This window comes from Alligator mississippiensis, chromosome 14 (assembly GCF_030867095.1).
Source record: "Alligator mississippiensis isolate rAllMis1 chromosome 14, rAllMis1, whole genome shotgun sequence".
NCBI classification, from domain to species: Eukaryota; Metazoa; Chordata; order Crocodylia; family Alligatoridae; genus Alligator; species Alligator mississippiensis.
Genome location: NC_081837.1, coordinates 4,726,312 through 4,740,751, shown reverse-complemented (window position 1 = coordinate 4,740,751; position 14,440 = coordinate 4,726,312). Strand labels below are relative to the sequence as shown.

Genomic DNA, 14,440 nt, shown 5'->3' with positions numbered 1-14,440 from the left:
TGTTTGTTTTATAAAACAGGCTGAGTATGGCTGGTTCATTTGGTCTGTGTCTGTGGAACAAAGTTACTTATTTTATTATATTCTCTATGGTGCCAGAGGTCACAGGCTCAAGTAGCTGCTGTGAGCCAGTTACAGGACTCCTACTGCCCTCTTCTAACAATTCTATTTAAATCTTGGCCCTCGTTAAGGATGACATCCTATTTTGAAGAACTTCTTGATTTTCCCCTTGTTTTTATTTTATTTTCTCTCTAGAACATTGTCAGATAGATTTTAGCCTCTCCCCTGCAATGTTACATTTCATAACTACAAGGTTTGGTAAAACCCAAGGTGATTTTTATTTTAAATAAGAAAATGTTTTATACTATTTATAAGAAAATGTTCTATACCATTGTGCAAGTGTAGGAGAACCAGGAAGTGAAACTATGAAGTGACAGCAAATAATCTATTTTCATGATGGAAGCTGTAAATAGGGTATGTTCACTAGCTTACATAGTGAAAAATAATGTTTTATGCACTCAATTTTAACCTATGGTATTACGTCAAGGGAAAATGTTTGACACGTATCTTCAGTTTATATCTTAAATGTTCAGCCCACACTGATGAAGTCTTCTTTCATTATCTGCATATATTTGTTTGGCAGCTATCTTGACCTCTTCGATTTAAGTCTCTGCTAACAACATGCTGATAGCATAAAATCCATCTAACATTATTAAGTTGTTATTATGTACAGACACATTTTATGCTCCTTAATAGAAAAGACTTCGCTAATATTTACAGAATCAATTATAAAGAACATCATTTTACGATGAAGTTTCCTTGCTTTAAAACGTTCAGTCTTAAAACTTCCTTGCTCATGGAACACCTGCATTATAGGTGTTGTGTAGCCCAAGACTTGTCCTGCCTTTTGTCCAAGACAAAAAAAATCTGTTATATAGGTTTTGTAGAAATCATGAAGGTGCTAGGCAGAGACCTAAGACAGCTGAATACACAATAGTGAAGATGGAACTCACTAGTGCCTGATGCCCTTGAACTTTGGGAGAGAGAGAGAGAAAGCTCATTCTCCAGTTCACTCCTCTAAAACCTAACATCCTAGAGAAGCAGGACTCCAAGAAAAAAGGAAGTGGTTACTGTGACAGCAGCAGCACCAGCACATAAGTTACAGGTGAATAACCACTCTTCTGAGAATAGCCTTTGTGCATTTCCACTTGGTTTAAATAGAACTATTCAATCCACTTATTCCACTGCTGCACTGCTCGACCCCCAAGACTACAAGGGCGTCTTCCCAAAACAAGTGATGCAGGTTAGCCATGCTAGTTGGAAGTCAAGTAGAAGGCAACATAGCACTGCACCTTACAGACCAACTAAAGGATATAGATATAGACAGCTCACGTTTTCATGAGCTGAAGTTGACCTCATCAAATACTGATCTGATCACCAGCATCGTATGACATCTATCAACCTGCTTTGGTTAGTTTATCAGGTGCAAACTTGCTCCATCTTCCAAAAAAGCCTAAATCTAGACACCAAGATATCCAACGCTCAGTAGAGCTGCATGAGTTTATGGGCTATGTGTAACAGCTCTACAAATTTATAAACAGGAAATATAAAACCATGCATTCACCCCTGCTTAGCAGAGAGCCCTAAAACTCTTAGGTACCGTCACTCTGGGTAACATATAAGCAGTCTCAATATATAACCTGAGTGGCTTTGATAAATATTGTATTTTCACCTCACTTATCCCCCAAGGCAACATAAGGTTTAAATAGCTTCCCAAGTGCTTGTGCTATTGACACACGAAAACTCAAAGCCCCTTTAACACCTGCGATAAAGAGTTACAGTTGACCAAAGGAGAAAGATACCTCCTAAAGTATAACAAGAGAATATGGGTGTAAATCAGGTATCTGGCTTACCACTTCTTTGGACAGGAGAGACAGAAACATGTGACAGCTTTGTCTCTGTGGAATACAGTGAAAGGACAGTGAACCGTTCAACTTTGATACCTGCTCACTTCTGACAGATGTGTTTGGGATTAAAAGGTTGCCTTTATTGACAAGCAAAATGAAAAATAATCTCTCAATAGCTCAAAGGCTGAGTCCACGAACTTTGACAACTCCAGGTTAAGATCAGGATAGGCTGAAATAGATAGGAATACATTCACTGAAAAGTCTTCCTTCATCACAAGATTTATTAGAGCTGTCAACTTGAGGATGTTATGTTCAGATGCCAGACAAGTGCACCTGGACTGAAGGAAAAAAGCTAACAGAAAGATTAACTTGGACAATTTGCCGTACTTAACCGATACAGAACTAGGGCACGCTGGCAATATTATTAACCACTGTCCATTACAAGTACCTCTTCCTCTTCTTAAAAGGGTATTTTAAATCAACATCTCCCTGACATGTAACAGGTTTTATTTAAAATTTCAGCAGAACCTGTCAAGTCAAGCTCAGTCAAAGCTCTATACTGCAAACTGAAACGAGGGATAACCACAGATAAGGATGAAGAACAAAACCATCTTTCTGCACCCTGAGTCATTTAGCTAGTAATGGATGCCCTCTACCCATTTCTCTCTGGTGAAGGCCTCACTAAAGCAGTCTGTGTGCAATGCTAGATATCACAGGGGTTCTCAAACTGCAGTGCATTAGCTTGCTGGAAGCGGTACGCTCTGGGGGATTGAGGGAAGCTCTTCTCTTAAGGGATAGCAGGAGGCAGGACTGGAAGGCTCCTGTTATTTGATGTGGCCCCTTTAAAAAAATGCTCAGCAGTGGCAGACTAGCTGAGGAATGGAGATAGGTATTAATCAGATAATGACCTCCTCTGTTCTTCAGCTGGGATTTATCACAGTAAGAAGGCAGACAACCTGGAGAAGAGAATGGGCCCCTAAACCGAGCAGGAGGATGGTGGGCTGGGGAAGCCTGCCTGACTGCCATACAGCCACAAGAAAGAGGATTGTACAGCACTTGGACCAAGGGAAAAGAGCCTTAAATCCAGAACTACAAGAACGATTCCCCAGGGAAACCAAGGGCTTCAGCTGAACTGGCAGAGGCCTGTAAACCAGAAAGAAACTGAGAACCTGAAGCTCTGGAAGGGGCAGGGTGAACTGGAGTTGAAGCTGCTTGCTATCCAGACAAAAGCCCTTATATTTCCAACCACCCGCCCAACACACACACGTACTTGCAGCCAAATCTCTACTCCCCAACATCCTTTTAGATACGCACTCTCCACCAGAGGCTTCCCTGAAGTGCAAGCAGAAGTCCTGCTCACCCTGAGTCTAAACTCATGCCGTCTAACTCACCTGGACTCCCCTAGCCGAACTCCTTTCTTTTCCAATTTCCCCAGGCAACTCTTCACCAGCCAAATTCAAACCTGACTTTACTCCAAGTCTATAAACGCCTAAGCTTATTAGTCTAAACTAAAAATGCACGAGGAAAAGGAACTGTCATGTGGCACTTCAAACAGCAATCTGAGAGAATGGTATGGCAACCATTAAAGTTTGGGAATTGCTATCACATGTAGCAGCAGCAATTAAAATACCTTATCTCTGTGTTTAGTACATGGGGCAGGCTCAGGTAAGTTTTTACCAATGTATTATTGTTTGATGCTCAGGGTTATCTCCTCGCAGCCCACCAAGGTTTTACCAGAGTCAGAAATTTAAAAATATCAGCATAGTCTTTTCGTAAGCCGGAAACCAGCAATACAATGAAGTTGGGAGTTGAGAGGCAAAAACAGGACACCAGTCCTGGGTACTGACCTAACAGGGGTGCAAGAATAGCAGCCGTTGCTGCTCCGCTCCTGGCGGCTATGCCACTGACAGTGGCCAAGCTACAGCCACGGCCCTGTGCACCACAGCCACGTAAGGTGCCGAATAGCCCAGTTATACCCATCAGAAATATTCCAAAGACTAAAAGACAAAGTTTCCTTTTCTCACTTGGATCTTAACTCAATCCACCTAGAGCATCCGAGCAATATTCTTATCCGAGCAATAAGAACAAGCGCCCAATATATCTACCACTTCCTTAGGGCCTTGTGGACAAACCTGGTGCTTGGTATCGTCGCTGAAAACAAATCTTCCCTCTGGTGGTTTATGCTGCCGCTAAATCAGCTAGACAGAACGAACAGCCTCGTACACAACTTGTACGGAAGTGTCCCTTCCACGAGCAGGACAGCATTTTCCGCTGTCTGGATCGCACGCTGAACTGCGCGTCGGCCGCGTCGCTAAGAACGCAGCGGCTTTAAAAGGAACATGGCAGAAAAACCAGGATCGGGGCCTGCGCGTGCTTCCCGTAGGCTCTAGCACAGCAACGCCCCAAGGTTTAATAGGCAGACAATCCACCTTTATCCTTAGACCAACACGGCTACAACCTAAGCCCCTCCAAGGTTTCACAGGCATTCGGGCTGGAAGGGACCTCGCAAGATCATCGGGTCCAGCCCCCTGCCGGAGGGCAGGAAGTCAGCTGGGGTCAGAGGACCCCAGCAAGATAACCGTCCACGCGTGTCCAGAGCAGGTGCTCGCACCGCTTCTGCGGGGAGCCTATTCCCCAAGGAGCACACGTAAATAAGGACGACTGCAGTTCAACCATTGCAGTGAGAACAGGAGAAGGGTGCTGCAAAGAAACGGGATATTCTGAGGCATAAATCACCGTCTGCGGTCATTCCCGAGCCGAACAGCAAAAGCACCGACACCCGTACGGCGCGCCAGATATTCGCAGCGGGCTCGTCCTTAAATCCATGCTCGGGGGAGAAGGAAAAAAACAAAATAACCAATAGCTTTTAAGTTTCTAGACGGAGCCAGGACTTCTCCTCTCTTAACAGGTACAAAAAAAGAAGCCGTTAGAAGAAATAAAACTGGAAGACCGATGCCACGTCGCAAGGCTCGCAGAGCAAGCGGCGCAGCACGCGCTCGGTTTCTCCCGGGAAGCGACGCGACCCCTCGAATTACAAACCGCTCGGAAACGACGCTTTCCCGGTCGAATCCCTCGCTCCTGGGCTGGACGCAGACGACGCGACGCCCATCGCGCCCGTTATCACGGTTATTACTATTATTATTATTATTATTTTTAGGCCCGCGCATTCGTTTGTCATCGCCGGCTCCGATCGCTGTCGCCTCTCCCGAGCGGACCGGTGACACCCCCGCGTACGACGAGGCGCCGGGGGGAAGACGCGGGGAAGGAGAGAGGGAGGATGGATTTCCTCCCCCCCACAACCCAACAACGCCGGGTTTTCTCTGGACTCGACCCTGCCCTACGCGCCCCGGAGCGGGGTCGGGGCAGGGAGGCTTCCCGGCGACATGACATGACATCCCCGCCCCCCTCGCCTCGCCTCGCCTCGCCTCGCCACAGCGGTGCGGTTGCCGGCCCCCCCGCCCCTTGCCCTTGGCCGGGAGGAGGAGGAGGAGGAGGAGGAGGAAGGCGCTGCCCCGCGCTCACCCCTGCGTAGCGCCTCGTCGTAGCTGAGGAAGCCGATGCGGGACTCCTTGGCGCCCATGGTGCCTCAGTCCATGGCCGCGGGCGGCGCGGAGCCGGGCAGCGCCGCTAGCGAGCGCCGAGCGCCGGCCGCCGGGGGACCAGGCTGCCCGCCGCCGCCGCCGCCGCCGCCTCCATGCGCCTCACGTGACCGCCGCCGCCCCCCGCGCCTCACGTGACCGGAGGGCAGGGGCGGGGGGAATGTTGTGGCCCCGCCCCCGCCAACGGCCGCCGCGCCTCACGTGACGGAGGGCGCTGTGGAAGTCCCCGCCCCTCCCCAGCGCCCGTCATGTGATGGGGGCGGTTAGTGCTGTGGCTCGCGCGTCACATGACGTGGGCGATGTCGCGGAGACACGTCACACGCTAAAGCCGCACGGGAGCGGGGAGGGATGGGGGGGGTTGCATCACGTGGCGCGGCGGCGGGAGCCAATGAGGCGGCCCCGCTCCGAGGATGAACGCGGTGCCTCAGCGCTCTAGAAACTTACGAGCTATTGGTTACTGTTGGGTGTTGCCCCGCCCCCTTTCCCTGAGAATCGAGTTCAAGACGAGGCTGGATGGCCGTTAGGGGCGGGGCCACGAGCCGGTGCTCCCACGCGGGAGGGGAAATGCGGGTTCCCACTCCCACCCTGCTCCTGGCACGGCCCAGACAAGAGACGGGGCGAGGGGTATGACTGTCCTTGGACACGCTTACCTCACGCATGCCGTTTGGTCGTGGCGGGCTCTGCCTCGTGGGCCCAGCTGGACCTACAGCGAGGGGAGCTGCCGTTACGAACGAGGAGGAGTAACAACACCGTGGCCAAGGCCAGAAGCGACGCGTAAACCGGCGTCCGCAGTCGGATACCGTAACGCGACAGAAGTTCGGGGCGTGTGACCGGCTTTAAAAGTGGCCGAAACCGGTTGAAGAGAAACCCAGATGAACGCACTACCGGATTTAACCGATTCGGAGTAAATCGGTGTGTTGACCGTCTGTCCCCAGTCAAATTCACAAGGGATACGTAAAGCCACGTCAGGCACTTAGTTTATACGCCAAACCCTTCCCGTGTGCGGATGGACAGCAGGGTGAATTCGGTCCAACTACCAACCATTACAGCTATCACAACGCTCATTTTCTTCCTATGGGTTTTGTCCATCTATTTACAGAGTAGCCAGCTTGCTCTGCGTTCGTACAGAGCCTCGCACAAAAGAGCCATCTTTTCAATTGATCCCTACGCTATAGAGGAGATATTGTTTAATCGCGTTCAGCCATCTAGCACCGTGGTGCCACGGGCTGGGTAAATGGCACGAATTGGACCTCGCGCACCAGGATACGGTGCCGTACCACCTTGTGCGCCCCATTGAAGAGGCCGGCCCAATGCCACGGTGGCAGGGGCCGTGGCCCCTGGTCGGGCAGCAGTTGCACAGACCTAGCACTTCCAAAGAAAACGCAACGGTCCCGCTCACCTGGAGACTGATGGATGGAGTGAAACTCGTGAACGTCGTGAACGCAGGTCAACGTCTACAACACAGACAAAGTGAACGGACAAGGAGTTCTCAGGGCAGTAACAGGACCTGGGCAACGTGTAACTAAGGAACGACTGCATTAAAACAGAATCTGGCTACTAACGGTCTGAAGAGCACAACAAAAAGCGGGAGCGTAAGAGCTCTCAATTTCAACAGGATAATTGTGCGTGGCCCTGAAGTCTACCCAAGAGAGCTTGGAACTAAGGGATGGACCCCCGCGAGTATCACTCCGCTTCGAGTCTTTCCATTGTCGCAAATAATAAGTTACGACGACGAGTTACCGTACAGAAATTAATCCTGAATAGATCATCGTTCAGCTTTTGTGACAATGATCCTGCTAAAGCAGTGGGGGGTTGTTTTTTTTAGTCATTTCTATTACTCCTGCAAGGATAGATCCACCCATAAAATCTAATTTGTAAATGGTAGCTAGTGGGAATTTTGATACAATGGTACAATGGAAAGCTTTTAGAATGCCCTCTATTCTTTTAGATAAAAGAAGCCCTTCTTCAGTGCATCTGTTTTAATCAGTTTCAGGAAAGTAGATAAAATCAATAAGCAACCCCAGGCATTTAAAACCCTCTGCCTGACCTTTGCCACCTCTGCTTTCTCCCCAGGTAGAAGCCATTTGATGCGTCTATTAAAATGAGCGTGGGACTTTATATCGTTGTGCTGCCTCCACTTCAGGAGAGAACAAATGAGTGAAAACGTCACGAACGCTGCCAAGAGCTTTTAATGAACTTGCTCGCCTTGAAAACATGTGGCCTGACCCGAATGAAACAGATGCATCAGAACTCCAAGTTGCGTCATGTTGTACATTTACGGACTCTGTGTACAAGAGCTTAGTTTTCACTTCTGCCATTTGTTTTTTGATGTGCGGAGCCATCATTTGCTTGTATTCAGTACGTGGGGTGGCACGATCATTTCCGCCTCCACTACTGGGGAACTGAGTAGTTAATTCACAAGTCAACTTCTCTAGGCACTGCATGACCATATAACAAACGCACACAACAAATGAGCAGTGTAGGCAGTTCTTTACAAAAGAGGATGTTAAGGTGGTTATTTATGGAATAAGACTACTACTTAATTTAAAGAGCCACTACAAAGTCATTTAAAAGCACAGTTCAGTATGGGAGTCTATGTTGTAGCTGTGCTGGTCTGAGAAAGAGAGATACACAAATCTAAAACAGCATAATCTGCACGTCACAGAGCAACACCCTCACAGAAAGGACTCTGATACCCAGGGGAATAAACTTCCACCCTCTCCCTCCCCTGTGCAAAATGCAGTTTCTTTTCTACCTAGGAGGACTTTTACAATGTTTGAATTCTCCTCAGCCTGAAGAATGGTGCATGTGCCCGAAAGCTTGCAAAGAAAGGAAGTTTTTTGCTGCTATTTAGTTGGTCTAATAAAAGAGATCACCTCTGACCCAGAGCTTTATGTATCAGTTCAGTATGGAAGATGCTTGCAAAATGTGATATTAAAACAAGCGTTAGATGACTTAATTTAAACATTTTTATTTAGATGTGGACTGCACTATAGGCATGACACAAGCAGCTTTCTCGGATAATATCTGGAGAGGAGGGTGGGGAAGAGAGAGAGAGAGAGAGAGAGAGAGAGAAAAAGACAATGGGGTTTGTAAAAGCATTTGAGTTATTCAGGGACACAAGGCCCATTCACCGTCACTGAGTCTTAGCCTTCTAAGGGACTTAGTTCTGCTAGCTGTTCTTTTGCCAACAATTAAAGATCTGATTTTCAAAAGTACCTATCCGTATCCCTTGGTCTGAAAATAAAGTTGGCACAGAACTGGACAAAGTAATCCCTTTGTATCATTTGTAGTATGGTTGCACGCATAAGCCCCAGTGCAAATAAAAGCCCATTTGTACAAAGCTTTGTCCAAAAACAGGACAATCCTTGCCCTCCCCCATAGCTCACAATCTAATTTAAGAGAGGAAACAACTGTGTACATCAACACTAAGAAGCAGCCAAGGGAAAGAGGTTCTAAGGGAGCAACAAGAATGTGTATTAATGCAGACCAGCTAGATTGTTTCATTCATCAGTTCATTATATCTTGTAACTAAACTAACAGCTCATGTCATTATCTGCCAGTCTAATTCTAATGTAGTCAATGGGACAAGGCAAAGCAAAAAGGAAAAGTATCCTCTAAAAGAATATGGACGACTTAAGTATGCAAATAGCAACCTATTGCGCCGTATCCCATATGCAAGTGGCTTTGGAGGGACATTCAAGAGGGTGAAGTCCATCGCTGTAATGTGTATAACTAAAGCTAGGAAATAAAGAACAGCCTCTGACCAGTACTCCCATGCATCACACCCTTATTATATGGACAGTGCCCAGGTATTGATGATGGCAAGAATGTTTTCGGAGGAGTGGAGGCTGCCCAGACCTTCCATCCTCCCTTTAGACCACTGAGACAGAATCCAAAGACCAGACAGAGTCCAGATGTTTGGTGCCTCCATGGCTATAGTTGTACAAGTGTCTGGGAAGCGAGGCCAGGTCTCCTGTTTGGTAGACAGGGCTTCTACCACTGAACTACAGGGGACTTCCTAGGTACTATTTGCAACCTAAATAGTACAGCATTGTGCTGATACAGGAAAGAGGCAGAAGTGGACATAGCTGGTGGTTTTAATTGTCAAAGCCAAATATAAAAAAAAAAAATCCAAGAAATAATGAAAAACACAGATTTAATGGCAGAGAGAGAGAGACTTCTACTAATAGAATTCAGTTTTAATAATGGCACTGTAATTAGTAACAGATAACGGAAATGTGGCTTTAAAAGCTAGGTTCCTTCATAGGAATCTCATGTTTTTAAATAAGTTTGCCTATTAAATATTCAGATGTTCTTTATACGCGCTATTATATACCATTAACCATTGCATAACCATTAATAACATGGAACAGCAACGTTAGTAGCCATTAGCCACATATTGAAAATATGGTAATGACTCCAGCACTCTTAACAACAAAAGGACCAAGCGTCTGGCCTTCAGTCGTATCAAGTGTGCTGTGCGTGCTTTCCACTCGCTCCCTTTTCATAATAACCTAAAATGTTTAATTTGGTCTCAAGACAGGGCTCAGATTTAAACTTTACTAACCCTTGTATAAGTGGCTCATCTGTGTTTTCTCTTCGGCTTCCGCTCGGATAGCTGGATAGACTTTATTTTGGAGTTTCGTGGCAGGCTGTGAGGCAATCATCGTGTTGCATGTTTCTCTGTTTGGTGCAGCACTTCAGCTTCTATCAATGGTAATGTAATGACACATCCAGGTAAAGAAAATTAAGCTCTCCGAGCTGTTTTCATATCGATAGCAGGTTGGTCTCCCGCATTAAGTGAAGCTACCTTTGTAACACCCAAAACAGCAAACAGCATACCACAAGGTGGACATTCCTACTGTCAAAGAAAAAGGAGGATGGGTGAGGAAAAGTTAAACGAGCAGGCCCCAGAACTCATTAACATGGAACGTACCAGTGATTATTAGCATTTTCTTACAGACTTTGCAAATCTTCCCCCATCCTCAATGAAGCAAGGTGCAAAAATTAGATTAAGCCAGGAGGCAAAAGTAACTTGCATGTTAGCAAATTTTATGCAGATCTCACATCCTTGTTTATTTTCTATCAACCTGTTTGATTGTGATGTGCATGGCAGAAGCATTCAGAAATGTGCTAAAATTAATCAAGCTGCTGGAGTGAACTCTATGGGAACAAATGAGCTTGCCAAAGCGGTTGGTGGTGTTACAAAAAATAAAAATAAAAAGAAGCCCAGACACTTTATTTTCTGTGACAAGGAAAGAGAAAGCAGACCTGAATCCCAAAGTGTGTAATTCAGAAAGTGAAACATTGTGATTTATCAGCATAATGAAAATTGATGGGGATATAGATCTCCTGTCTCACCGCGTTGTCTCTCCGTAAATGAAGAGCAGTATCTCTTGTCAGGAAATTCCACAATGTAAAAAGAAATAGGTTTTATTAAAAGCTGTTCTGGATTCTCACTTGCAAACAGAAAGCAGCGCGAGTCGCTCAGAACAGCACTGAAGGATTTCTCTGTGGTAAGGTCCACGGCAACAAAAGAGGAAGCAGCGTGGAGAGAGGAAGTGCTAGTAATTAATAATATACGATCAAACAGAGAGAGTGCGGCGATACAAAAGTGACCGTTACCATCAGGGAAGAATCAAGTTGCAGCAGTCTAGAAGTGGGGGCTGCTAGCACTGCTCCCGTGGTACTGCTGCACAGTGGGCGAAAGCTCACCACTGCAGGCCAGCAAAGCAACTTTCTCCATAACAAAAGGACCTGTGTTTCCCTCCCACTAGCACCTGCTGCCTGCAAGATCTCAATTATCATGGTTTTTTCTTGGAGCACAAAGATGAAACAACTTTGTGGAACTTCTTTTGAATGGGAACATTTTCCCCACAGCTGCTGGAACGCCAGGAGTACATCTCACTGAACACAGGCTTTCCTTCTCATTAGTGGTCTGGGTTTGTTTTTCAGGACTTTTTTTTTTTCTTTTGGCAAATTGATGTTTTATTCCTTCATTCACTTTTCCCCCTCAGACCCTGCCTCAGTAGGAAAGTTTGCATCCCTCTAAAATGACTGAAATGGATATTTCCTCCCAGCTCACCGTAGCTAAAGTAACCCCTGCTGAACCTAAGGGTCTGGGATAGACTAGACTCCCCTAGGAGTGTACAATCACCTACTCTGGAGATCTTCAAAAAGATATCCAGAGTCTAGATGCTCACCTTACTGGGCTCATCTGTCCCCAGCAATATTTCCCGCCCAAGTACGGGGGGGGGGGGTGAACCTGACGATCTCAAGAGGTCCCTTCCAGCCCCTAACGTCTATGAATCTAGGCAAAAAAACCCCTCCGTCTGCATTCAGGTGCAGGCTGCCATGGTGGCTGAGCCAACCACCCGTTCTCCAGCTTTGGTGCGAACAAGTTCTGCACTGCTGGTGTGTGAGCTGAGGATGTTCTATAAACACGACACCTAAATTCTTCTTAAAAAATAGATAACTGTAGCTCATGACTGTTAGGTCATCAGCACCCCGTAGAACAGAGCTGCTGCGAGTGACCTCAAAGCACAGAAATGGCTTTTTCATTCATTTCTAGTTAATTCTGTGTTGGCGAAGGGAGTTCCCCATTACAGCCTGGAAACTGAAAGACTTTATTTAGTCATTGTCAGCAACCCCTTGCAGTTGAGGATGATTGTCATCCAGGATTGCCTTAGCTGTGGGTCAGAAGAAGGCTGGCACAGGCCAATCTGGGATTGACAGGTTTCTACTGCCACTCGGGCACATGTTTCCGTGCAGGGCGGCTGGCTCTGGATCCTTGGTTTGGTCTATGACACCGTTTCTGCTGCTCCCACTTTTCCGTCCCCTCTTGTCGTCGTGTGGTTTCCAAGTAGTGAGATCCCTGCAGCAGATTCTTCCTCCATTTGGGGCAGTCCTACAGTCTCCCATGAGTTGATGTCAATGTTGTATTTTTTCCAAGTTGGCCTTGAGGACGTCTTGAAGCGCTTTCTCTGCCCTCCTCCTCTTGCACGTATGTCTTGACTGAGCTGGGAGAATAAGACTCGCTCACGGAGTCTGGAGATGGACACCCGGATGACGTGGCTGGCCCAGCGAAGTTGAGGTCAGATGATCATTGCCTTGATGCTCGTGGTGTTTGCTTGCAAAGGAGCCTAACATCAATGCGTCCGTCTTCCCACTGAATTTGAAGGGTCTTTTGCAGCCAGCTTTGATGGTACTTCTCCAGTAACTTGAGGCGTCTCCTGGACATTGTCCATGTCTCAGCTCCATACAGTAAAGTAAGCATCATGACTGCTTGATAAACCACAAGCTTGGTTTTGGATCTGATGTCACGAGCTTTGAAAACCTGTTTCCTCAAGTGTCCGAAGGCTGCACTTGCACATTTAAGGTGATGTTGGATTTCGTTATTTATGCCAGCCTTCTGCAAGGCAATACGCAACCTTCTCCCGTCTCACTGTAAATCTGAGTTGCCAGAGCTGGGGACTGCTCACAACCACTCCATTTAGTAGCAGCAGCAGAGGCAGGGCAATCTGTCCTACGCTGGTTCACTGCGTCTCCATAAGGCTAACAGCTGCAGTCCTAGCATCGCTGACTTCTACATGCCCTATTCAATCCACAATCCTTCTGGAGACGGCCAAAATTAAAACCAGGACTGAAATATGCTGGCTGTCACATCCTCAGTCTAGAGTCTAGACTGAAGAAAACCAACTCACCTCACAAAACACCAACCACCTATCAAGTCACAATACTGTCCAGACCCAATCAAACTGATCCAACCTGGACAGAACAGCTAAAAGAAAGAAGCTCCAGCCCTCATTACCAGCTCTCTGTAAACTAAACATAAGACTGCACACACATTTCAGAGTCCTAATGTCACATAAATGCCATCATTATGGGACCTTCTGTTGGTGCCTACTATTACACAGTCTTCAACCATAGACAGAAAATAAGTAGCTGGGGAATCCAAAGGGCCTTGGAGAAATTAAGCCCCCAAATACCATTCAAAATATATTTAGTCTCTTAAGTAGGTTTTTTGGAGTCCCCGACTGATATCTTACCTGTGACAAAGCAGAGACATTCATTTTAAGACTTCCCATAGTTAGCAAAACAACACAATGCCAATAATCCTCACCATTTAGCCAATGCCTTTGTGTAATTCAGAAAGCCCTTATATAGTTCTTCCCCCCCTACCTCCAATAGGTCAGCTGCAGATTTTGGTACAAAAGGCTCACTTTTTATTTGCTAAGTCAAGTTTCAGATTATAAACACTGATGCTGCAAAGGGTACTACACCCAACCTGTGGGAATATATTAATCATTATGAAGGTGCCGGCAGACAGACTTTGCAGTTCAGCAATACTATCTCATGTCACGTTGCAGGAAAGCCGCTTGGAACTCCTGTTTATATAGTCATTTGTGCATGTACATATATTACGCTTACACGTTATAATAGGATGGAGAACTCTATCCACGAGCGACATCTCATTTTTAATAATAGAGGATGCTATTCAATCCTGCACAGATAAAATTGCTAAATGTAACAAGGTAAAGCAGACTTTACAATCCCACGGTGTCACAATGACAACAGCACACTGCATTAATGCAATGCGTTCGCTGGAGAAGCTCAAGCTTCTTTACAAAAAGGTGCAAAAAAAGGTTGCATTTTCCCAGCGACTTGTCCGAAGCTATAGGAGGTTACATGTGCTGGCAAAGTCTATGACAGCAGTTAAGAAATCTAACTCCTTGCTACTTGCTCCAACTACTGGATCATGCTTACTACCCATTGACCATTATTTCCAATGAATATCACTGGCCTCTCATTGGTAGCAATGGCCTCTTATGGCACAGCATGGCATACTGCATATTGCCATTGTACAACAGTCCCTTTAATATATCTTTTTTTTTTTCTTTAATTTTGACCACTTTTGTGAATGATGTAACTGTG

At 46.3% G+C, this 14,440-nt stretch overlaps 1 protein-coding gene and 1 long non-coding RNA gene across 6 annotated transcripts in view; one reads left to right on the top strand and one right to left on the bottom strand.

Moving 5' to 3' along the window:
- USP32 (ubiquitin specific peptidase 32) overlaps positions 1-5,580 on the bottom strand; it is a 133,313-nt gene extending 127,733 nt beyond the window's left edge. For all 5 annotated transcript variants that reach the window (XM_014608054.3, XM_014608056.3, XM_019493429.2 and 2 more), the window contains exon 1: positions 5,427-5,580. In XM_014608054.3, the coding sequence (XP_014463540.1) occupies positions 5,427-5,484 (58 nt within the window). In that variant the 5' untranslated portion in view covers positions 5,485-5,580. The remainder of the gene's footprint in view (positions 1-5,426) is intronic.
- Positions 5,581-5,897: 317 nt separating this feature from the next.
- Positions 5,898-9,275, top strand: LOC132244768 (uncharacterized). The gene is made up of 2 exons (XR_009456516.1): positions 5,898-7,225; positions 7,577-9,275. It is a non-coding gene; the product is annotated as an uncharacterized LOC132244768 (long non-coding RNA).
- The last annotated feature ends 5,165 nt before the right edge of the window (positions 9,276-14,440 follow it).